At 40.2% G+C, this 25262-nt stretch overlaps 1 protein-coding gene across 5 annotated transcripts in view; it reads right to left on the minus strand.

The window, feature by feature from the left end:
• Positions 1-25262, minus strand: part of FILIP1 (filamin A interacting protein 1) — a 110847-nt gene that overhangs the window by 59927 nt on the left and 25658 nt on the right. For 3 of the 5 annotated variants that reach the window (XM_072855318.1, XM_072855314.1, XM_072855312.1), the window contains exons 2-3: positions 22201-22341; positions 6218-6496 (exon numbers count right to left, since the gene is read on the minus strand). In XM_072855318.1, the coding sequence (XP_072711419.1) occupies positions 6218-6490 (273 nt within the window). In that variant the 5' untranslated portion in view covers positions 6491-6496; positions 22201-22341. The remainder of the gene's footprint in view (positions 1-6217; positions 6497-22200; positions 22342-25262) is intronic. The other 2 variants (XM_072855315.1, XM_072855313.1) reach the window with 1 other exon arrangement.

Consider the following 25262-nt stretch of genomic DNA (forward strand, 5'->3'; position numbering starts at 1 on the left):
TCTGACTTTAATATTACCTAGAAGAAACACATCTGCTTTCCACCCACCTATCTATCCCATATTCCTTGCTTGAGCTTTCAGGGACCGCAATATTTAATAATATTAATGCAAGAGTATCAAGAAAAGCACTGAAGAAAAAATATAGGAGTTTGTACGGTGTTTTTAACTAAGCAATACCTAGGTGGCTGTCACAATGTTGTTTCAACATCTCAGGAAAGTCAAGTTCGAAACAAAAGCAGTTCAAGGCATTACATGAAAGTTTACACATTGCAGCAAGAGAAAAAAGAGACAGAGGAAAAAACATCACAACTACAGCTACAGAGTCAAACCCTCTTGCTTATATCAATCAGACCGACAAGTGATGGGAAGGCCAAGTAAAGCCATGTCAGCAGAGAAAGGGAAATATTAAACCCAATGTACAAGGCACCATTGAGCTCTCTCCTGCTGCACCGTGTGCAGTTCCAGCTACAGACATTAAGATGTACCCAGGGTATAACTGGCGCTGAGCAAGGCGTGATGGAAGGCATGGAAAGTCTGTTTTGCTAGAGGAAACTAAAAGGACGTGGCACAGCTAGCACAGCAAAACAAAGGCTCAGAGAGTGTGAGACTGCTGTTTACAAACACATCAGGCATTAAACAGTAGGGAGAGAGGTAGGCTTTTCAAAGCATGATCAGTGTATAACACAATATCATAAAGGTTTCACTAGGCATAATTACAATTGCACTAGAAATTAAAAGAAATAAATTTGCTAAACGTTAAAGCTTTTCAGTTCTGGAACTATTTTCCAATAGGAGTAGTCAAGGTAAACAACCCACCTAGTCTTAAAACACAACTTGATAAATTCATGACAAAGCTTGAATGAAGTGCTTGCCTAAAGAATTAGCTGCTGGGACTTTATTTACAGCAGATCTTCTAGAGTTTTATGTCCAGGATTCTCAGGAAAATGGGTCAGTGAATGCATCTGCAGTATGAGGATGAGGAAGTGGCAAAAAGGTAGAATAGGGAAAAAGGTCACAACTAGAGAAATAATGGAGAAGGGAAGGAGAGCTGAAGAAAGAGGCAAAGTTAGATCTTGGGAAAGAGCAGAGAAGAATGATAATAGAATAGAATGTATTAATAAAATATGTAGCTATACAAAAAGAAAAGAAAGTAGAAAGTAGAGAAATGGAAACAGTGAACAATTTCCCTTTCCCCCTTTACATTTACAAAGCTTAATTTTCTGATAGAAAGACAGATGGTAAAATACAAAAATACCTTTAAAAATGTTAGAACGCAATAGGTAGTATACCTATACCCATGTAGGCACCTGTTATTTGAGGTTGTTAAGAGAGAGGATTTTCCTCGTGGCAGGATGTACAGCCCCTGGTATCTAAGTGTTTCCTAAGGACCTTACCAGAGTGAACAAAACACACAGCCCTCACCCACCTCTGCTAACCCTTCTCTGATACACCCAGGTCAAGAAGAAAGTCTTGCAGCCCACCTGAAGGTGAGCTTCTTCTGGATCTGTTGGATGGGAGAGCTCCTTCCCCCCACGATTACCCTATTTCAACCATCAGCAACCAGCCCCCCATACCTGCCCCACAACAACCCCTCCTGCAGCTGATGAAGCCACCACTGCAATCTGCAGTTTGGTAATCAGTGGCACAAATGCAATTAACCTACTAACCGCAGTCTTAATCCTGGAATGATGTCTTCGCTAGCAACCTCATGAGAGAGACCAAATCAAATGGGATGTGACAAGAAGTGTTGGTTTTGAGCCAGGACCAGAGATACAGGGGGAGCACACCTTGCCATGGGGTGCATTGCCTGCTGCTCCCCAGGCAAGGGGAGACATCCTTCACCGGGAGCTATTGCTCTGACACCCTGTGTGAGCACTCAAATTAACCATTAAATGCAGTCTTAAATAAATATAGATTAAAGGAAAGGGCTTCTTTGACAGTAGAGTCATTTGGTCTCTCCCCTTGAAGGAGGGATGCTATGCCAATAGGTTTACCTCTGAATATCTGCTACACAGTGTTTCCCTTCAAAAGTCAGTCTAAACCCAGTGTTACATTAGACCATTTGGAAGTCTGAAGACTTCTCAAGAATTGTGGCTTGTGATTAATCTATATCTAACTTGTATTTTATACATACTGTTCTCCAAGACATCACATTTCATATATTGCCCATCCACCTCCTCAGGCCTGCTGCAGAAGAAATGTACAGCTGATTACCTTAACATGGATTTCATTTACAACGCACGCTGCTGCCCAGCTCGGAGGAGCAAAGCTCTGCTCCTCCACAGCACCAGGCTCTCGGGAAACATTTCCCTCTGCCCTCAAGCATGTGAGAGACCTCAACAGGAACGGGTGGCTGAGCTGCAAGGGATGAATGCCATTTCTGCACTGCAGAAACACAGTAAAACACGGGCCTCAAGTGGAAAAGTTGCTCCTATTTGAATTGGTATGAAATATAGGAAACTATCTCCCAAGCTGAAATTGCCATCTGGCAATAGGCACAGAACCTGGCTAAGAAATTATTTTTCTTGAAAAACCCAATAATTTGTAGTGAGATGCTGTCTTTGTAAATGAACTTTTATTATTGTGAGGTTTTTTCCCAAACATGCAATAGAAGAGTGAATGGTAAACATGTATGAATACTGCTCCTCATTTCCTTTCAGGCCCCTAATCAGGAAATGTTGAAAATCAGTGTTGGTATTGCTGGAGATTAATGGCTGCTGCTCAAAAAGTATACAGGGAATATATTTCTGTCAGGACAAATACATAGGCTGTTGGACAAAAATCTGTGAACAGACAGGATTATATAATCATTGTAAAGATCCACACTGCCTGTGTTGCTCTGTAATTAATAATATTCACATGTTGGTTTGACTGAAATCACTGTAAATAGCAGGGTAATTAATACTGTGCCTTCATGGCCCGATTTACTCTACTGGTGTTTGAAGTTTTATTTTCAAATCAGTTTTGCAGTATTTAAAAATTAGAAATTTTTTTTCACCTATAGGAAGAAATCCTTCATGGATTTTTTGTCCCTATATATTCAATATGTGTTTAAAGACCATGTAATCACTGCTTTTTTATATGAGCAGTGAGATCTCACAAGAGAAAAGGCACTACTGAGCTATAAGGCCTTTAAAATCAATTCCTGTCATCAATTCATTTGCTTCCCACTCTCCTTCAGAGAGGTTGCAATTAAGAGCTCTCCTGCCATGTATATTGGGATACATTTTCATCGCTGCAGCTTCTGTATACTTTTTCTCCCCTTTTGTTTTCTTAAAAAATAAGGCCTAGGCTCAGCCATTTATGAAAACCTTTCCTTCTCTATATTCAGTAAGTGCACAGGGGCCAGCCAGGAAATCTGACGACAGGCAAAGCCACGTCCAAGTTGGCCCTAGGAGCTACAGCACAGGCAAACTACCTGAGGTCATTAAAATTTAAAAAAAAAAAAAAAAAAAGGAAGACATAAACATCACTTCTAGGGCATGTCTCCACAGTTTACTGGCACATTCACCTTCAAAATTAAGAGCTGGGAGGTCAGGTCCCAAAGTAAGAACTCAAAAGTGATACCAACAGCAACATGGCATGGGTCTATGTTTACTATATTGTTAGATTATGTGAATAGTGAACTAAGCACATAGAAACATATGTATACATTACCGGTTTACCCTGCTAACCTCATGGTTGTCATGACCAGATTACTTCCCATGGCCGAGCTCACCATTTGGGGTTTTCAAGGCAGTGTCACCCTGCTCTGCATTTGGTAGCGCAGACATAACTCTGACCTGCTCATGGCTGCTGAGTAAACAGTCATGGTATTTTCTCCCAGTTTTTTTCTTAAAAAAATATTGGATCTCCCTACAGGTACAGCCTGCTGTTATTCTCAAAACTAAATCTTCTTACATATGCCTATATAATGTTTGCTTTGCCAGTATTAAAATGGCTCTAAAATAAACCCACAGTCTGATTTGTCAGTCCAACAAAACGCCAGCCAGCCACCAGAGATGTCCAAACAGATCTGAAAATGAAAAGCCACGAAATGACTCAGTGCATTAGGTCACTGTGACAGCCAGGAGGTAATACCAGAGTACTTACTTTGGCTGGAATCTCCCTTGGCTCATCTTCGTTTGTAGCGTCAAAGCCAGGCTCTCATCTCAAGCCAAAGTGCTGTAGCTTGCCCACTTAAGTAACGGTTCAACACAGGCACCAGGTAAATAACTACCTCAAATGGTTTTTTTTAAATGCAATTAAAAACTCCTATGGATTAAAAAGAATAATGATTCTCTTCCCTGCCTGGAAGTAGGGAGCAGAAGAATAGACGTGCTCTATGGCTACCAGCGTGGTTGTCCTCACAATCCTCCCATGATGACAGGAAGCTTTAGCAGTGCCTAAGCATCTCTGTGTGGCCTGTACGTATGAATATCCCTAAAAGTATTGTCCAGGGCAATGGGAGTATCATCTTGGTGAGGATTTTTCAGCCCATATTACAGTGCAGATGGCAGCTATCCCCACCATCCCCATAGGGATAATGAGAACATGGCAGTCCTTTAAAGGTTGTGTAACTCCCCTACGAATTAAAAGACTATGGTGAAGAGCCGCATTTCTGTGTATTGAACAGGAAAATTACTCCGAGATAAGAATAAAGACTGCATTTATTGCCACCCAGGAAACATTAGTGACTTTCTTCGCCTCCCCTTTCCAGACCACAAAGGTGACTTCAGAGTAAATCTTTCTGAACAACATGAGCAGAATACATTTCTAGAGGTTTGGCTCTATTCACCACTGAAGCTGCATGCTAGCTCCATCTTTTAGGAAACGACATATACAAGTTTTTGTAAAATGTAAAATGAAGCACTATAAATATAGTTACTGTTCTGTAATGATAAAAGGTTTTTTCCTTTGCAAAATTGCATTCAACAGATTTTCTTGCTTATTTCCCCAGTTTTTCATGGCAAAATGACTGTTCTCTGTCTTTGTGACAAAATTACTTACATTGAATGCATATTTCCTGAAACTTGAAAGTACTTTCTGACAAACTGAAGGTGAATTATGTACGGGAAGAGTGATACTTAACAAGATGAAATCTCAGCGTTGTGGTAATGGTGCAACTCAGGTGACTCATATACCAAAGAAATTAACTGATCACTTCCAAAACAATTGCTTCTCTGAATCAGATAAGATGGCAACAAGACCAAAATTAAAGCAAAAATATTATGAATGTGGGTTTCAGGGAAAAAGTCAAGCCTTATATGAAATGCTAAATAATGATGGTTAACTTGAATAAAGGGATTGAGACGTAAAAAGTTTTCACACAGGTTGGGCAGGTTTTTTCTGATTGTCCATGGATTCAATGAAAAATATCATTAAAGTGCAAACAAAAGAATGTATACATTTGGCAAGCAGTCCTACCACAAAAGGGGATAAGTTTTGAAAGTCAGAAGTCTTCATATTGGCTTTTTGAAATACCATGTTTCAGCTCTTTATTTTGAAATTGCATTTTCCTGAAGGCTGAGACTCCTGAGAGCTCAGTGATTTATTAGCAATTAAGAGAATCCTCAAAACTGGATGGAAATTTGGGGGATGTGAGTTACGCACAACATCAGGCTGCCTGCCATCAAGGACTTACTACTGGGCTGAATAAACAGGCAAATCAGGACAACTGAGAAAACTTTCAAGCGAGCACTACTCCAAGAAATAAAACTAATGGGCCTTTGCAAGACATGGAAAGTGCAGAGTGCTGGAGGCCAGGCGGGACAGGCAGGGCTTTGGCTGAGCCCTGAGTAACATCTGAATATCCAGAAACTCCAGGGGCTGTCTTAAGTCCTTTTTTCAGTATTACTGACTTGCAGATTTGTCCCCTGAATATTTACACTAAAGATTATAATTACACTCACTATATTTGCTTGCCTTTTTCCAAACTGATTCCCCTGTGGTTGTTTTCTGCCTCTTTTTAAGTGTTCAAGACCTTCAGATGCCCCTTCTTTGTCAGTTCTGACAAATGTTTATAAATTCTCTTGCTTTGGTAGCTGCAGATAGAGATGGTAAATAAAGCAGTACTTAAAACTATGACTATCCTGTTAAACACCAACTACCGCTGCTCTCTCCTTATGGTCCTTTGCCTTAAATTTGCATTTCACTGTCAGTTGAGCCCTGTGCATCTTGGACAACCTAAAAATAAATAGATACATAGAAAATATAGTAAAAAAGATGTTTAATTTACCTGCAGTTCTCCTTCCATTATACTGAGGAGTTTTATCAAGTCCTCTTTAGAAAGCTCTATGGACTTCTTGTTCTTTCGTTCAGTAGGTCCAGGTGATTTTGAGTGCCGTTTGACAGTTGCTGAAACCATGACCTCATCTTCCTTCCGATGAGGTTTGTTCTTTTTCTTGGCATCCTCCTGAAGTTTCTCATTCTCTGCATGGCTGATGACAGGTTTGGAACTGGAGAAGTGCCCATTAGATGAGCTTTCTCCACCTTGGTTTCGGGATCTCATCCCTACCTAGAAAGAAACAAACACAAATATGCATTTATAAACAAAATTACTTACAAAAAGCCACAGTGGAAATACTGCCTTTTGGAAGAACAACACTCTTCCAAAAACTGAATAATACTGTCATGCTCAAGAGATGGCGGTAGAAAGCTCAACCATTTCAACAACTCTGTGTGTGGCAGAGAGTGAATCCAGGGCATTAGTTATAAATTTAACAGAGTCCTAAAGTACAGGCAACCATCTTTTTCAGCATGCCAAGATGCTGATATGAGTTTAAATGTACGGAACTTAAAAGTGATGCAGGAAAATTATAAAGAACGTTTTCCAATGTGAGGGAAAGTTCCCTTTCCTTCAGTCAACATTTTGATCATTCACAATTCCTCACTACAAAACAAAGCAGGTTGTTAAGTAGATTTTATTTTAATATGAGGTTTACTTGAGAGACAGGAATGCAATTAAATTTTAGAAAAGCATATTCCTTGAATATAAATGCTCTATGAGAGTGGAGTGACAATGCATGACAAAGGTCAGTCTATAGTTTCCCTGAATGAAGCAATGGTTTTATTCCAGGTAACTAAGAAAAATGGGGAATGCAGACCAAATCAAGTGGTAAACTCCATCTTAAGCGAAATACTGCTTGAGATTATTAGACAGTAAGTGCCATAAAGGAAAGCTGAAAAGAAGTTTGAAAAAAGAGCACAGAGGGCATGCAAACACTAAGAGGTAAACAGGCAAGATCAATGCAGTCCTTCCAGAAGATTCAGGGCTTCTTCAAAATGTCAGATCATGGTTATTGAATGCTCACATCTCTGCCCTCTTAAGCACCTACACTGCACTCTTAGACTGTGTCTATCCTAGGAAATTAAACACTAACAGCAAATGTTCCTGAGCTCTGGCACTTGACCTACTGTATTGCTAAATTTTAGCACGCTCCTTGGCACGCTTCTGGTCCAGGCAAACTACCACTCTCCCAACCAGTTCCTGGGCACAATTCAGGAATTAACCCAGGCCAGGTCCAGATGCAGCCACCTTGTTCTGGAAGAGAAGAGAGTTTAGTAGTACGAGCATGACTGGATTGTGCTATTTGACCCCAGGAACAGAACAGGGGCCCTGGGACTGGTTAGTTTACAAGTAACATAGCCTTGGTGTCACACAAAACATAGCTGTGAAAATCATCCTTCCTGTGTATCATCCTCATTAAACAACAGTCTTGTCTGATTCCCTCTGTCGAGTGCCATTCAGCAATATCAAATTAATCCACTTGCCCTTATCTTCAAATCTTTTCACAATTCTTCTCTTTCTTACCCATCAGCCCTTTTCAAGTTGTCATCCACAAAACACGTTCAACTAAAATTAGCTTAATCTGCCTGTCTGTTGTCTTCTCCTATCAACATCTTGCTCCTTTCTTCCCCTTTGACCCGGCAGATTGGCCAGGGATGTTGCTAGCCCTTAAAATCCCATTTACCCTGTAAAGTCTGGTCCTGTGTCACTGACTAACAATGGCACAGAAACAAGATGGGTTCATCAGTGTGTATTTCATTACTTATTATTAAACAGATGTGCATAGGATACTCAGACATGTTTATATATGGACCAATATTGCTATCCTGTCACCTTGCTATCCTGTCAACTTCCTATGTTATCTTGAAGTAGTTCTTTGTAATTATTTTCAGTGTTCAACTGTAGCAGACCTTGATTGTTATTTGTAATCAAGGTATTTCTCATACACAATACAAAGGTAATAGTGAATTTAGGCTTGGTTCAGGGCCAAACTAAGATGTAAAAAGTAAGTTGGTCTCCTAAAAATTAGATATTCTTCATTCTACTTGGAATTGCTTGTATAACAGACAAAGGAAACCATCAGGAGTTTATGTTGCCTTGCTCCAATTTACTTTTGTATATGGTCATATTTTCTGGTACCTTAATTTTTTACTTAAATCCAGTTTACCCAAGATAGTCTAAGAATACTAGAAAGCAAGATCTGCACAGAGAAGTATCTTGCTTTAGATCAACTACAATTTGAACAAACAGACTGAAGAAAGCTGAAGAAGGGTCTGGATGTCTGAAACTTGCCCAGTTTTTCTATCAATAGATCTAATGAATAATATTCCACTGCTTCCAAATCTTTTGTCTCACTTAAATTCATCTCTGGATTTAGTTTGCAGCTTGTTCATTGGTCAAACAGATGCTTCTCAACATCACTGACATCACACACTTTTCTGAAGGATCTCAGAGCAGCAGTTCAGTAGTAATGGGGCAATACCTAAAATACATTGACTAATCAGCTTGGCTAATGTTATGCTGGGCCTGCTATGGCTTGCTACTTACTTGACTCAGGCCAGTGTTATAAATCTCCTGCTCACATTAGCCTTGCATTTTGGTAGTTTCACACTCAGCAGGAAGATTGTCTTGTTATTATCATTTGTTACTCATGTCTTAACTTCATTAATTCAGTGGAATTTGTCCAGCAGCATAAATGAGGAGAGAATTAGACCCAATGTTTTCGAGTGAGAGAGTTTCATGATGAGATTCCTTGCATTGTAGGTCTGCTCCTATCCAAACAATATGTGATACAGGTATACAATGGCCTTTAACTTCCTGAATGCTTATGCAGTGTGTTTTTCATCAAACAGTTTGGATTAAACACATGAATTATGCTTTCTAAAAACAGATCTCCATTATAAGCATGAACAATACCTGAGAACCTCAGGAAATCTTTTAGGTCTCACGTTTGTAATGGAAAAATAAACATTGTACTATGTTTCCTCTCAGATAGGGCTTTTCAATTTGTTTAACTTTAATGGGTTTTAAACTTTCCAACCATACTTCCTCTCAGGAGAGAGCACTTGGGATTCAATCTGTCTCTATTTTCTAAGTGTTTCCTTCTGAGTCCCTGTGGGTCACAGCCTCCAGCCACTTTCATCTCTAAACCAAACCTATTTTTCATGGCTTACAGTGAATGGCTTCATGGCTCTAGAACATCCTACATGTTTTAAGAATAAATATTGCAAGTCTGTTTTACATATGTTTTCCAGTGGAAAACAGCTTATTACATTACAGTGTATTCTGCTTAGTAACATGCTGCGTTAGTGATTTCTCCGTAGTAAGATGACTCAACTGTTAGACCTGAAGGTGCACAATTAATTTTAAATTTAACTCATGACTAGTTGAGACACGTCATCCACCTCAAGCATTGCATAATCAACCAGATGCACTTAGCTGGATATGTTAGACTTCACGAAAGGTGGTGTGCCACCCTGTCACATCATAACTCAAGACAACCACTTTGATCCATCTGTCCCTGTGGGAGCTGAGATAACAATTCATGAAGCCATGTAAAGACTGAGTAGTTGACTATAGGTTTATAAGCATGCTAACAGAGAAATAAGGAATGCATATTTAAAGGGGGCTTCTACTTGGTGTAAATCAATATAAATCCACAAAAGAAAGATGCAAATTTATTTTCTTTAAAATTCATTAATACAGCAGCAGAGCAGCTTTATCAATTGATATGGAGTTTTGCATCAACTAGATAATTAGAATATGATTGTCGCTGAAGGAAGTCAAACTTGGCCTTTTAAAAAATTTCTTTAGCACTTGTAGATTTATTTTGCAGCAAGTCTTACATCACAGTAAGTGTGGCAGACAGTCTGTCAGTCTCGGGGACATTGCCCCTAACAGCATTTCTTTGTGTAAAAGCCTGCCAAAATCAGTGTAACGCTAACACCTACTCTGTCTTCAGTTACGATGTTGATACTTTTCCAACATGTTACCCAAATGCAAAGGTGTTGTGTGCTGAAGCCAGAGATGCAGGTGAACTCAAGCTTAAATGGTGACAGAAAGGGCCAAAGTTTTGATGTTCACACAGTAATTTCCAAGGAGTTTAAGGGCCAAAGTCAACGGCATGATCCAGCTGTTGTGCAGTGCTCTAGGAATACAAAGCAGCTGTAAGGATGACTGGGTTTTAATTAGAGCAGCGTGAAGTAGCCAGAACATACCAGTGATCTTGGCTGAAATACTGTGTGCTGGAAAGGAGTGCTTAGTATTATCATTCTGGACATCCGTCTGTATTTCTGATGGCATCATGATAAAGAAGAAAAGTTTCTGACCAGTTGCACATTATTTTGGTATGCAAATCCCAAAACTTTGCCTATCTGTTATTTCACCAGGGTTCCAGAATTGATTCTGGGGACACTGCCAGTCTAACACTGGTAACAAATGTCCTCCTGCTGTCTGCCCTGATCACGTCTCTATATCTTACACCATTCCTGATCTGCTGAAGGGATTGTGTTCTCTGAAGAAATAGCTGGTATGATTTATAATGACTTTAGCATTTAATATTTAACTCTACTGTTTTTTTTCCACCCCTCATCATATTGCATGTTAAACTGGAAACCTTTCCTAACAGCCTCCAGTCAAACAAGAAGTCTTTATATGATCAGTCACCTTGATTTCGACATTTATTGGCTACTCATTTCAATATGTGCTCACAACATTGGTACTTGGCATGGGAACTCTTCAGCCTCTCCTCTGTTTCACTCGTCTGTTAAGCTTTAAGCACAAAGGACAAATGCTACGATTATTTACTTGAGTCTGTATTGTTGTTCTGGGCATGGGTCCTTCGGTTTTCACAAGTTAGCAGTCCACACAAGAGTTTATGAAATAACCTTTATGTTAGTTTTACTGACATCAGGAGGAAATCTGTGAGGAATTTGCTGAGTAGGATGTCAGGAGAGGACAGGCTGCATGCTGTTCCAAACCTTTCCCCCATTGACAGCAATTTGTCTCCCTGTAGCTCTTGAAATGACAGGTTAGATTAGGCTCCATTACTAGTGCTATTAGAATCAGATAACGCAAAAGGGTTCTTTGAACTTAACGTGTAGTCCCTCGTGCTAATTGGACATGCTGATTTTGGCTCTGTAGTGCATTCCTTTAAAAAAAAAATATGTTATAATAAAAAAAAATTGATTTACAGCCATGATACCGTTGTTGCCTTTGGCTATAAATTTGTAGTCTGGAGTTCAGTTGCAGATCTAACTGATTAAGTTATCACATGAAAGTGCTGGGTTTCTGACAGGCTAACAATATATTGTAGGGTCAGTGCAATTGGGTTATTAGTGAGCCAAAACTGGAATTGTTTCTCAGCTGTGGCTTTGGGAACTGTATGATGGGGAACTGTATCTTTCAGAGGCCCTGCTGCGCAGGCGTTTGGAGTGGGGCAAAGCTCTATGCAGAAGCTCCTGGTACACAGGGGAGATTGCTGAGAACTCAGACACTGAGCAAGCCAAATCTCTGCCCAGGGATTACCGATCAATGTATAGCACCAGGAGTGAAAAATAATTTAAATATACTCAAAATGGAGACCAAATCATATAAAACCTCCATCAGATCTGAAACACCGCTTAAATGAGGAGGAGAGCTGGAAATTTTTTTAAATAATACCAGTCTGTATCTGCAAGTAGTAGATAGCAAGAAAAAAACATGAAACAAAAATACAAAAAAAGAAGACACCTTCTCAGGTGTCAGGAAGAGAGGAAGATAGGGACACCAAATTGATGTCGTTGGCTTAGAAGTCCTCAGCAAGCACCACCTCAGATGGGGATGGATGGCTTTAGCCCCAAGGGATCTGGATAGCCAAAAGTAAGGCTACATGGCCTCAGTGGTGTGGCTTTCACAGGACAAACATGTAGAGATGCAACAGTTCACACCACCTCAGAGACTGATTAAAATTAGTTTTATTATTAGTTATTCCTTATTATTAGCTATTCCAGGATGTTTTCCTGGACTCTGCAAATGTTTGTTATTATTATTTTGTCTGACTTGAAGAAATGAAAAGGAATCATGCTACCAAGATGTTGTCATAGGACCAGGTAGGAACTGACGGCTGCATTGTGCAGAGGCACATGCTGAGCAATACTGCCCAGTTGGACTTGGATGCTGCATGAAGCAGATGTGTCAGACTCCGGACTGTGCGATAGCTGAACAACACTGTGCCAAGGGAACGCAGACCTCATTCTTGGTTTTGCTTTTGCAGATGACTCCAGTGATTGCTTCAGTCATGCTGGTCAGAGGAGAGTGCTAAACCAAATGACTAATACAATGAAGAATGGAATAAATATCTACCCTTAGCAATTCTGGAGTTTCCTGAATTTCTAAACATTCACGCCTAGAGCACTAATCCACTGTGCTCTCTCACCCTCCCCCAATCTCTTGCCCTCATATGCATCATGACTTATCTGCAAGAGCAAACAAGAAAAGGTCTTTGTTCCTTCTGACAATATTATACGTTACCCATGTGCTTTTGTGAGAGCATGTGTTAGCTGCTTGCCCTTGTTGTTGGAGTATCGGCATAGAGCTACAGATACTTTATGAATCAGGACAATTCTCAGTAAACAGCTAGCATAACCAAGCCACAGGGCTGTAATTCTTATACAGACTAGGAGAGGACTTGTGGCTAGTCTAGCTACATAACATCACTACTGCCTTCATCCTTTCACCTGGTCTGCTTGCTGCGCTGGAAAAGCATTTGTCATACAGGTGTTAAGAGAAGCAATGCCTAAGCACGCGTGCTGAGCCTCATGTGCTGAAGAAGAAATGTTCATGTCATCCTGTTGACGCTGCCTCCATAGCGGGGTTTGCACCACCTGCATTGGGAGTGCTGCTCTGTGGGCTCCCTCCCACCCTGTAAGCCCTTTGCCAGATGCAGGAGATTGGGCGGGTCCCTGGGCTGCATCCACTGCCTGCGCTCGAGTGAGGGGGAGAGGCCATGGTGTTGCTCAGAGGAGCCCGTGGAGGAAGGCAATACTGCCCCATGGCAGACGGATGTCACGGTGTCTCCCTCATTTTGTCATACGATACATGGATTCTCATCAGTGCAAGAAACTTGAGTCTTTTTAATTATGAGAAAGAAGGAGAATTTGTCCCTGTAAGGGTATCTATCTGACAAAAATGCAGTGACTGTTTTAGATGCAGGACACATTGTTTTCTTCTATCAAAACATCACTATCTCATTATTCCCTAATCTATTTTGGTGAACAGAACTTTTCTTTTTATGCTGCTTGCAAATAGTGTAGAAAAGTAGCAAAGTTATAGCAGACACACTTGTTGAGGTACAGCATGAGAATCAGCAAAGCCTTTTTGCTTTATCAAAGATTTATTTTATAGCTCCTAAAATTGATTCTTATAACAGTGGAGCATAGTAGCACATGGATTATATTCACCAAGGATTATATCAACAATAGCGCCTTTGCTTGAAGAAAGAAAGGAGAGGAATAAGCATAAATGTATTCTCAAGAAGAAAAGAAAAAGATTTCTGAAAATTCCATATCCAGGTGCCATTCTGAATAGGTATCATCTGCGTGAAAGCAGAAAAGGATTTCACAAAACTAAAAGAGGAAACCCAGTCATCACTAAGGCAGATTTATACCACTTTAACACCATTTTCTTAATTCCAAGATAAACTCTTCTCTGGCTAAATTATAGCACAGATTTACAAAGAACAGAGTTTATGCTGGTATAATTCCATTCATTTTGTCATTTTCAGGAAAACTTGTGGTTTCAGCTGGAATACTTTTACTTGAGTAATGCATGCTGACCAACTAAGGAGTAACATAGACTTGCTTCACAAAGATTCATGTTTCCCAGGCTTCATCTGGAAAAACATCTTGGATGCATGAGGCATGAGGAACGATAAGCTATTAGATCATCATTCAGTCAAAAAAAATAAACTTTTATATATCACTCTACCCGTGTTTTGATTACTGTGCTTCCCAGCTGCCAGAAAGTACAAACAGGAGTCACAGAGAAGAGACAGCTCAAGTAGCTGATACCACTAGAGAAACATGCCACTAGGTCTGACGAGGGTTGAGATATTTATTCTCTGGAGTGGCTATGTGGCTGAAAGGGACTGGCTAGGAGCAAGGTAGGTGGCAACAGTGCTAATTGCCTGCAGTGCAGCCTTTCTAGCATGTTTCAGCTGAGCTGGGAGATAGGGGAGTAGGTTGGTTCCCACTCATCCCTCTTCCCGGCCTGTTTCCAGCCTACTGGAGTGTCCTGTGCCCAGGACTACTCCTGATTTGAAGGAAAAGCACGGATCCTTGGAGGAAAGAGATCCCCCTGCTTCCTCGGGCTGCATACCTTGCACCCAGCTGACATTGCCTGCCTTGAGATACAGCCACCCCTTGAGTGCTGGATGACCACTGCACCCTATCATGATTTTTCACGTATTGTTTTACAGTTTTCTGCCCGTTTAAGTTATGCCATTTCAATTGAAAATCAAACTGTGAACTTCACAGGAAGATAAAGCTAGCAATGTCACCATTAGTTTCAGTCCAAACCCACTAAACATTTGTTTTATCACAATGACCAGAACGTGCCTGGAAAATGGTAAGAGAGGTGATGCAGATTAGCTGGCCTACCAAAGATTTTTCACTCCTGCCGATGGGTAATCTTTGGTGTTAGATAAGCATTAGTCATTTATTTTTGTTGACAGCATAGAACCAAGCTGATAACTTGCAAGATCAAATATACTGTGCAAGATCAAATATACTGTGGACTTACGAACCACGCTATAGCTCTTGTAAGTAGTTTCTAAAGACCTCTGCTGCTATAACAATGCATTTTCTGCTTCCAAGATGGCAGGAAACTGCTGAAAGCAGCAATAGACAGGAGCAGGCTGATAATCATCACAGCTCTTGCCTCCGAGTCCCTTCTTCCTATCCTTATAATGACCAATCAAAATACCTAAAACTGATACATCACTGAGGGAACACAGCATGGAAAGTAAAGTCATTCTGTGGTCTTTGCAATCCTACTTTAACCTAGGAACAAATCATGGGGCAAACAGGGAATGCAATTAGGAAATGAGGAAACTAACTCTTATTAACTTTCTACAAAATCTATTTCAACTTTTCACTTTAAAATTATTTTTTATTTCAAAATTAACTTGGATTTTAACAAGTATGAGACAATACAAAAAGCTAAATGTCCCAAAAGCAAACTTCGGGCTTTGGGTTGAGGGAAGTATTTTGCTGTCTCTTGCTGACCAGATGTGAATTGTGAATCCCGTATTCTTTTCGGTAGCCATGATTTGCACAGCTCTGATTTTGCTGAAACTAGTAAACAACTATAGGTACATTTTACATTTGACTAATTTATCCTTCTTTTGTTTTATAAAAATAATGAAAAATAATCATGATGTGGATACCCTTACAGATTTTACAGCAAAGGGAAAAAAAATTATACAGAGGACCTGTATCTTCTACAAATATTGTCTCCAAGAGACAAGAGTGTAAAAACACATCTGCAGCATCTCAAATTTCAGCTGTCAACCAAAGCAGGGAGCAAGTTCCAAATCTCTCTCAGTGACTCCTTTGTAGGAAGTTTCAGTTGTTGATAGACACAGAGTACCAGCTTGCACATGAATGCCTGGTCATTTGGTGAGAGGTGAATTTAACCCCCTCCTAGACTGGGCTGCCTTCCACCTCCCAAAAGGTTCCTCCTCTGTGAAGTTTAACTGGTTTCAAAACAAGGAGTTAAAAATAGTATCTCTGATACTGAACCTGCCCTTGAGTTTCACTATCAATTGTGGTGGTTTTACAATAATATTTTTCCTGTTGGGGGAAAAAAAAAAAAAATTCTCTGGCTACATGTATACTGGAGATTAACCATGTCCAGGACTGTTCTCTGACTGTGAGGCCAGCTGTCCTGGAAAATCCTTCAGGCTCTTAAGCCCTCTTAGCATCCATAACACGCTGGCTGCATCCACACTGCCCACTGGGAATTGCTCCTAGCCCATGCTGACTCCCGAAACACGCTCTCAAATGGTTCAGGAGGGTGTTAAGTGGCCTGGCCAAAAGTGTGCCGGGGACCACTCCAACGGCTTAATAAGAGTACAGACATTCACCTTCCAGTATCTGTGCTCATGCCCTGGCACTGTTTAATTTACGGCTTTTCCTTTCCACAGCTTGCTCCTTTACAAACAAAGGAAATGGAAAATTAATCAGCCATGCAAAGGGAAAGTGCAACTCACCATAAATACACAGTCTGCAGAGAGAAAATAAGCGGAGGGTGGTGGGAAAACAGAAAAGAATCCATATTTTTTCAAGTTAGTTAGGTCAAAGCACACAGAAGTATATTACTTATTCTAGAGGCGTATTTTTAAGTTGCTACTGAAGGATGGTCTGGAGACAGAGCAGTTAGTTCAGCAGGGGTTGGGAAGAGACAGGGCAGCTGAAGTAGAGAGAGAGGTTGCACAACATCCCCACTTCACACCAGGCTTCTACTGGCTTTTGCTGGGCTCCGTGGCACAAACTTTGAGCTCTTCTGCTTCATGTCACTGATAAGGGGACTAGCACTGCGAGGCTCCAGAGTGGCCCTTGCATTATTCAAAGCCCTGGCCTTCACTTGTCATTACTATTTGTAAAGAGGTAAAAGGCAAGGAGGGTCTTACTTCATTCCTGGCAGTGCCAGCGCAGTGACTGTCATTATTTCCCAGTAATCCTGCAGGCTTTCCACTGACTTCAGAACTTGTGGCAAAGAAAGTAAAAAAGTAAATGTCAGCCTAACTGATTTAAATAATACCAATGCCTCATGCTGACAGGGAGCAGCACAAAACCTGCAGATACCTCACCTGAGCATTGAAAATGGCCTCATCCACTTTAATAGCTTTAATTTATAGAAACCTTATTTATGTGCCTCTTCTAATGTCTTGGTTTTAAAATCCGTAGACGATTTCTTCACTTGAAAAGAATGAAGTTAAAGAGTTATCCTGCATCTACAGGTTGAGCTGGTTTTGATCTTTTTTTGAACAGCCTGTCAATGTTAATCTGTTCAAATCTTCACCTGGCTTTTTAGTTCAGAGCAGAAAGTCAGGCTAAGCTGAAAACACAGCATAGCTACTTTGAGCAGGGATGGAAGAGAGAAGGAAGAAGCAAATAAATATCTCTGCTTGGGCTTGGTCTCACATTAACATAACTAAAGTTACCTGCTGCCAGATTCAAGTTGCTTTAATGCCTGTGACTTCTTAAAACCCAGTTTCAACAGGGATAAAATCTGTGAATTGTGTTTGCCTTGTTGCAACTAGCTAAACACCCTACCTTACTTAACTTTTTAAAAAAGGTTAAATTTTCTTTTTTTCCACTAAGATAGAGTAAAAAATTCTTAGCTGCTTTTCTTAGAAAGTAATTTCAGTTCAGAGCCATGGAAAGATATTATAAAGAGCTTCTACAAATGGAGTGGGTGTTTTACAAGCCTACATGAAGACAAAATCATCTGCACTGGCACAAATTCACACTGTTCAGCTTTAAGTATCTCACTTGTGTGACTGAGCTAGGAGTTTAGGTTTCATCCATAATCTGCAGTGTCTTTGAAATGGAGCCCGAGCTCTCTGAGGCTATGTTAAGACTTCAGGCCTGTCCTTGTCCTCAGTCATGCAGCTGCAGTGACCACTGCTGAAGCCCACCATGGCTCCTGTCTATCAGGGAAAGCATCCCCTGGTTTTCTTTCCATGGCAAAAGATGCTGGGCAGAGAGCGGTGTTGCTCCACCCTCCCTGTGAGAGGACATGGCTGGAGGACACCACTGCATCCTGCCCCTGGGATGTGCTGGGAGGTCTCAGTTTTGCCCCTCTGAGCCACCACTGACCTCTCTGAAGAGGTTGTGCCCCTAATTTGGGCACATCAGTAAGATGGCTGATAAACTGGTGCTGGATCCATAAATGTGTCACCACAAAGGCCGATTTTGCTGTTGGGTGGGGAGGCAATAGCATGTATTTGGCACCTCATTATCAGCATCTGACACAGTGCCACACTTAGTGGCAAATGTTAGGACATGACAGAGGCTGTGGGACTGTGTCCATCCCTCACAGTCCCTGCTATATCCAACCCTGCCGGCTTTGTGTTAATGAAGCCACAAACTCAAGTGGCTTGTGCTGTAGGGGTGGATTTTTCTACAAGGCATCAGTACACAGACCGCTGCTGCAGGGACGCTTCTGGCCAAGAGGAGCAGAGAACCCAGTATTTCTAAAAAGTACTGAAAAGAGTCAAAAGCTCGCCCTTACTGAGCTACCTAACTGGGAAATGAGCTCATTTGACTATCCAGCTACAACTCCTTGTGCTGAACTCTCTTTCTTGGGAGGAAAAGTGGGGGAATTTGGCCATTATTGCCCAAAACAAGTCATTTAAGAAACAGCAATAAACAATGGATCTATGATAGCTTTCTTTTAGCTAGAGCAAGTGAAACCAGAAACTCATTTTTAATAATTAAGGTAAATCTGAAAAAAAACCCATAAAATTTTCAAGTTCTTATTTCCTATGAGGAAGTGAATGACAGAAAAGCAATGTGGGTCTCAGTGATGCTGAAGGGAATTGGTGGGTGCCCCTAAATATTAAGGCATCACTATGTCTCTCAATACAAATTTAAAAGACTGATTTGACTTTTCACAATAATGCCAAAAACTTTAGTCATCATGCAAAAAAAAAAAAGGGGAGAGGCATATACAGATGGTATATGATTGGTAAATCAGGTAAGAAGTCAGGTAAGAAAGCAGCATATAAATAGGGAAATGACTGTTTCTCTGTATTGAGTGAAAAACTGTCTGACCCAGCAGTTATGTAATGTCTCCACATTACTTATTTGTTTACTTAAATATTTTTCATCTGCCTTCAAGGAAGTTTAGGTGACTGAGAAATTACTTTGGGCTGCTTCTCCTGTGCATGTGTGGTGGACCCATGGCCTTGGCAAGGACCTGCTGCGGTCGCTCTTGGCAGCTCTGTCACTTCTTGCCTCCGTCGGGAGCAAGCCGGACCCTGTGCTGCCCAGGCAGCAGCTTTCTTGGGTGTAAATGCTAGTTATCATCTTTCCTCCTGCCTCTGAATTGCTCAAAATGGTATTGTTATTGCCTTTTAGCTTCTCACGTGTGGTTTGGGAAGAGGAAGATTAACCACTTTTCCTCCTGTGAGGATGCAGATTCACCTCTTGTCATATTAAGGTGCTATATTTAGCTATCTTAAGAAACAAGATGTAACAGAAAGTATTCTCATGTGCTCATTTCACATTTCACATACTGTTTTACTTGCAGTGAGAGTAAACCTCACTTGGGTTTCTATCCCTAGTGACAATGTCTAAGTGAGCTTGGAGTACCACCTCTTTCCTCTTAATATTCACTGCATAGCCCACAGATAAGAGCTTTTTCTTATCTGTATTTGTCCACATGCACACTGCAAGAATTTCAGAGGTGAAAGAGGTTTTTTCAGACCTGCCCAGCTGAAAGTTAAAGGGCAGCTCTCCAGAGCACCCAGTAGCCGACTGGTAAGCACAGCTGTCCAGAAAAAGCAAGCTCAGACTAACCGGCTGAGCCTCCGCTGTATATATACTGAGAATACTTCACAAGGCTTTCAGAAAAGTCAGGACAAAGTCTGCATGTTGAATAAATATTTCCTTACTGAATTATTAATTGAGAGTATTTTATATCCTTAAACCTGAAAGACTCTGCTAAACTAAATGTAATTTGAGGAATACATAAATTTGTTTGTTATTATAATATTTATCAGCTAGGAAACTAAATTAAATTCATCAGTTCATGTTAATTTCTATTCAGTTACACTTTCAGATTTTCTTTTATCAGCACAGTGCTTTAGGATTTGTATATCACTGTCTTAGATAAATCATTAAACTCAGTCAAAACCAAAAAAACCCATTTGCCTCTATATTAAGTTCTGTAACTCATTTAATCAAAGTTAATTCCAAAATCTGGTATCCTACTATATCTTTTAAATTCATCCCATACAACATCATTGACTGCATGCCAAACGGACAGAATAAATTAAAAAAAAAAAAAATCAATCAGCAGTTTGTCAGTTGATTCCAGGACTGCAAAACTGACCTGGTATGAAGTGGCCATATTTAGAGAATCTCTGGGAGTTTGCCACATGCTTGACCTAAGGTAGCTGTCATGCTTGAAAAAAAATCTTTATTATAATTGTACTTACTGATACAAATTTTATTACTTTTTGGCATCAAGAAAAAAAAAAAGCCTGCATGGAAAAATGCTTGGCAGCACAAGCCAGCGTGGTAGCGTGGCTCAGATGTAGCTCCGGCCTTCCAGGCACTAGAAAGCACCTGGCCATACCCCACGGAAAGCAGCAAACACCGAGTATTCGACAAACTGCGGACTTGTTGAAATAAGTATATGTGTTGAAGACAAAGGATTATAATCAGAGGGATAGGAAAGCCTAAAAAATAAAAATATTGTCAGAAGCAAGCATTTAGCATTATGGCAGAGAGACCATGAACTGGTGTGCCAGCAGCAGGCTTAGCTCCCCTGCCCTCTGCTCAGCCAGGGTATGAAGTAATGTTGCACAAACAATTTCTGCAGATAGCCAAATACATTACATTATCTCTATTTAAGTAAGCAAGAACAAGGCTGGAGAGTTCTCTATAAATACTTGTCACTGCCTGGTCTCTTATACCTTGAAGATGCATTTCTAGAAAGGAAGAAAACCAGAATTGTTCTTCCCATTGTATCTTCAAAAAAAGCTGAAAAGTGCAATTTTATTAGGTTTTCTCAAATGTCAGATAAACTTTTCCAAATGCCTATAAAGGTGGAGGATTAAATAAATGTTTTATTGAAGTAATGGAACAGTTATTGGACTTCATAACATATGCATATTTTTAAATAAAAAAGAAAATACTATGGTTTTTTTTTAATTTGGTTTAAAAATTCCATAACTAGAAACACACCATTAGCAGTTTGTACTTACATCAACTTTGTATCAGAGAAAAATAAAGTTTTGCTTCTGTAACATTGTTAGGCAAAATAGTAACTGTATGGATTTAAAAAAGAAAATAACTTATTTGTGCCAAGTTAATATATATTAACTTAGCATTATGAATGACAATTTAAGAAGGATTATATGATGTATTGCAGGTTTCAACCAACTAAAAATAGAAATGCTATATAAGCCATAAAAATTGCACAACATATAACTTTCAGTTCCAGGAAGATTGTGTTTACAGTCCTTGACTACAAATGGAGTTGCTTTCTGACTCTTGAGATAGATCTTCTGGGGCCATAATTCATATAGACAACCCTGAGCTTTCCAAATGAATCAGACATTTAAAAATATAATATGATATTGGGCTTAAAGTTGTGAAATTTTTATAAAATCAGTTAGTGATTGCCTTCCAGTTTTTGAGCTGGGTTCACAATTTCAAAGTATGTTCCAGCACCATTAGCCATTTTAAAACTGGAAATAAAGATTACTGTATAACCAATGTGATACTAGCAATGGGGCTTTTAAAAGACAGGCAGAATCCCAGATGGATATTGTGAGACACCCAGTATGGTCATAAAAGTCAGCAGTGCGTGCTGAAGAGTTCCTCGTTACGCTAACTTGTTAACTCAGGATGCTCATTATTAACTCATTATGCTAAAAAATTTCAGGGAAAATAATGTACATTCAGGATGTCCTTGGTAATCCTCAACAGTCCCTGAGGGCTTTGACAGCTCTGCAATTCAGATGAGCCTTTGAAAGACAAGAGATTAACATAAGTCATTTTGGTCACCTCCTGGAGCTGACATCTGCGGGAAGCTCAAGCGTTGCTTTCCAGCCATGCTATTGCAACAGCATCTCCTGAATGTTATTAATTTAGGAGCGTGGCTCCACCTGGAAGCTCCTGCATCTCAGCCAGACAGCCCATGGTGTGGAGTAATACCTGTGTCGAGGGATGCTTCCAGAGCAGGGGCTTCGCTAGAATCTAGGTCCGGAGGGGGGAGGAGGGAGTCGAGGATGGAGGTGTCCCTCTGCCATCGCTCTGCTGCTCCCACCTGAGGCTGACTGGGGTCCCTGCTGCTCCCTAGAGAAAAGATAAGGCTCAGGGGCTGCATGTGAGGACAAAGTGAGAAGCAGCATGTTCTGCTTGCTCTGCCTGCCAGCCAGCAGGCCAGCTAGAAAACACAGACTTCCAGACTTAAAGTGGCTTGAAAATAATTATATTTTTCAATTTAGAGATTCCCATTGACTTTCTCCATGTGTCTCGAAAACCATGACAGAGCACAGCGACCTGAAGAATCCAGAATACACTAGGCAACATGTTTGTAGGTATGATACAGTATACAAACTCAGGTGGTAAGACCTCGCACTCCTGCTGCCTCCTAAGAGCCAGTACCACAAGTCACAGCTTTCTCCTTTAATTTAGCAATGAACACCAAGTAACCAACCCCCTCCATCCCAAAAAAAAAGCAGCTGTAATGAGGGAAGGAAAAGCTGGCAGGTAACGCACTGGGTTCCTCATGGAGTAGACTAGTTCTGCAGAATATGTGCAATGCAATGCAATGCAATGCAATGCAATGACGAAATGACAGCAGAGGAGTAGCATGCCCAGCTTGGCCCATCTATTAGTCACACTGCACACAGTCTGCAGACTTCTAGCTGCTCAGTGAGAATGCATGACTCCCTTGGCTACTCAAGCTGGGCAATCCGCAGCACAGCAAGAGCTGCAGACCAGTTTCTTTCACAGCCCACAAAGCAAAGGAAGGCTGGGGACATGGTGACAACTCCAAATACCATGGAGGTACAGCAGACGTTGTTAGGGAGGGAACTGAGAGCAGAGTTAGACGTTGTGGAGGGAACTGAGAGCATTGCTACTGGAAAGCTGGGGATGTTGCAGGGCATATGGGGAACAGAGCCATAACACTGGAGGGAGTCAAGGTCTCATGTTGATAAAAGCTCATTCATGCATTTGATTAGTTTGCATAAATGAACAGAATTTGAATCCACCTTGTGGATTCCCTGAATTCTGCCTTGACTTTCTCAACTGTGCAGCACGGTTGTGGTATAAGCAAAGTTTGGTAGGTCAAACCCGCTTCAGAGACAGCTAGCATGGAAAGATCAGAGCCAATGGATCTGAGCAGTGATGTGTCCAGGCAGGCTCCGTGAGCTTCTGAGGGCTGTGAGACCGTGAAGGTCTTTCCTTTGGCAAAACATTTCGTCAAGGAGAACATGGTGTTCTGGAAAGCTGTGATCTTTTTAAAGAAACCAGTAGCAATTTTGTTCTACTCTACAGACTGAGTGTTATTTAAATCATTTATATAGTTCTTCTAACAACAATGTAGTCTTACTAGGGACATTACCATTTAAGGAATAAAGCAGGACTACTGTGGTGTCTAAGTTAATAGCAGTTAGAACAGTGTATGGCACGTTTCCCCATTATTTCTTAACAAACTGTATGTGAATTCTTGCAAAATAGCAAATACCAACTTGGTATTTGTAGATTTTTTTTTTTGTCCTTGCTCTGAATTGAAAGAACAAGATTTATTGGATTATGAACAACACAAGGATAGATACAATAATGAAATCTTAGCCAGCTGTAATCACAATTAAATTGGTGCAAACACATTAAGTAAAACTTGGCTTTATAGGAAAAAACCCAGATTATTTTATTGATAAATACTTTAATTTTCTTGAAAATTTGTTTAGGAAACTTCAGTCTTGAACAGCTAGTTCTAGGAGAAAATTGAGCAATTATCCATCTATTTATTAATAGTAGAAAGCATTTCCTACAAGTGCAAGAATTCAGGTTATCACACTGTTATACCCACAAGCTCTGAATCACATCTGGTATGACAGTTTACAAGAAGCAAAGTAGAGATAATTTGTATGAGGCACATGGGATTTACAGAAATTAATTCTTTGCCCTACAAAAAGTTTGTCCTTCAAAAAAGTCAGTGAGAGTTTTCTCATTAATTTGAACAGAGGAAGGATCAAGACTATTGTCTTTAAAAGTTAATATGCAACTATCTAGAGCTAATAAAAGAGTGAGCCATCTTTTCACAATGAAGAGCTTCATTTTCAGTGCAATTCACAAAGTATAAGAAACAAAGAATAGTTTTCTGTCAATCAGCTCATACTAATTATTAAGATTACAAAAAGGGTGGACCAAGGCTTAATGGGTCAAATGCTGACCTAATTTGTCTTGACTCTTCTGAGTTTAAAGAAGTTACTCTGGATTTTTATCAGTCTAAATGAGATTAAAAACTGATGTACTGAATGCAAAAAAAGTGGTGTTGTTCATGATTTGCAGAAACCTTGTTCATAGGAGACATGGTTTAAAAATAGGCCCTTAAGAGTACTTTCCCTCCACTATATATTGTTTTAAAGTCATCTTACAAGTGTAGTAACTACCTCTAAATCTACCCAAGAGGAGACATCTGGAACACAGTTAGGACTTGAGTAATTTAGATCTTCTGATGTTTTACCAAGCAGCAGGAAAAGGTAGATGTTTTACACTACTCTGGAAAACCTTTTTCTTCATTAAACATTAAAATATCTTGAGATAATATTTATGCCTATACATGTCTTATTCTCCATTTTAACTAAGTGATGCTACAGTAAATATGGTGAGCAAAAGAAACAGTCAGGATGAATATCACTGTATTTAATTAAAATACTTTCCATTATACAACATTGTGTTGTACTGAAAAGCCCATGGGATTTTGCTACTGACTTGAATAAAGCTGGTAGTTCACTCACAGCCATCACACAGGTACATCAAAAACGCTCCCAACCACCCATTAGGCTACTGAAAGCAGCAGCTTGGCTTGCAGACTTTGCCTCACTAGCATCTTTAACCTAACAGGGCTGCAATAACATCACAGCCCTTTGCACAGCAGGGTGCCTCTTGGGCTGTTTTTTCCAAACCAGTCCTTGAGAGTTTTAATCACATGCACTAAATAGAATAATTTTTGTTCTGTACTCTCAGTGCACTAATACGAAGCT

Source organism: Ciconia boyciana, chromosome 3 (assembly GCF_034638445.1).
Source record: "Ciconia boyciana chromosome 3, ASM3463844v1, whole genome shotgun sequence".
In the NCBI taxonomy this organism is placed as follows: Eukaryota; Metazoa; Chordata; class Aves; order Ciconiiformes; family Ciconiidae; genus Ciconia; species Ciconia boyciana.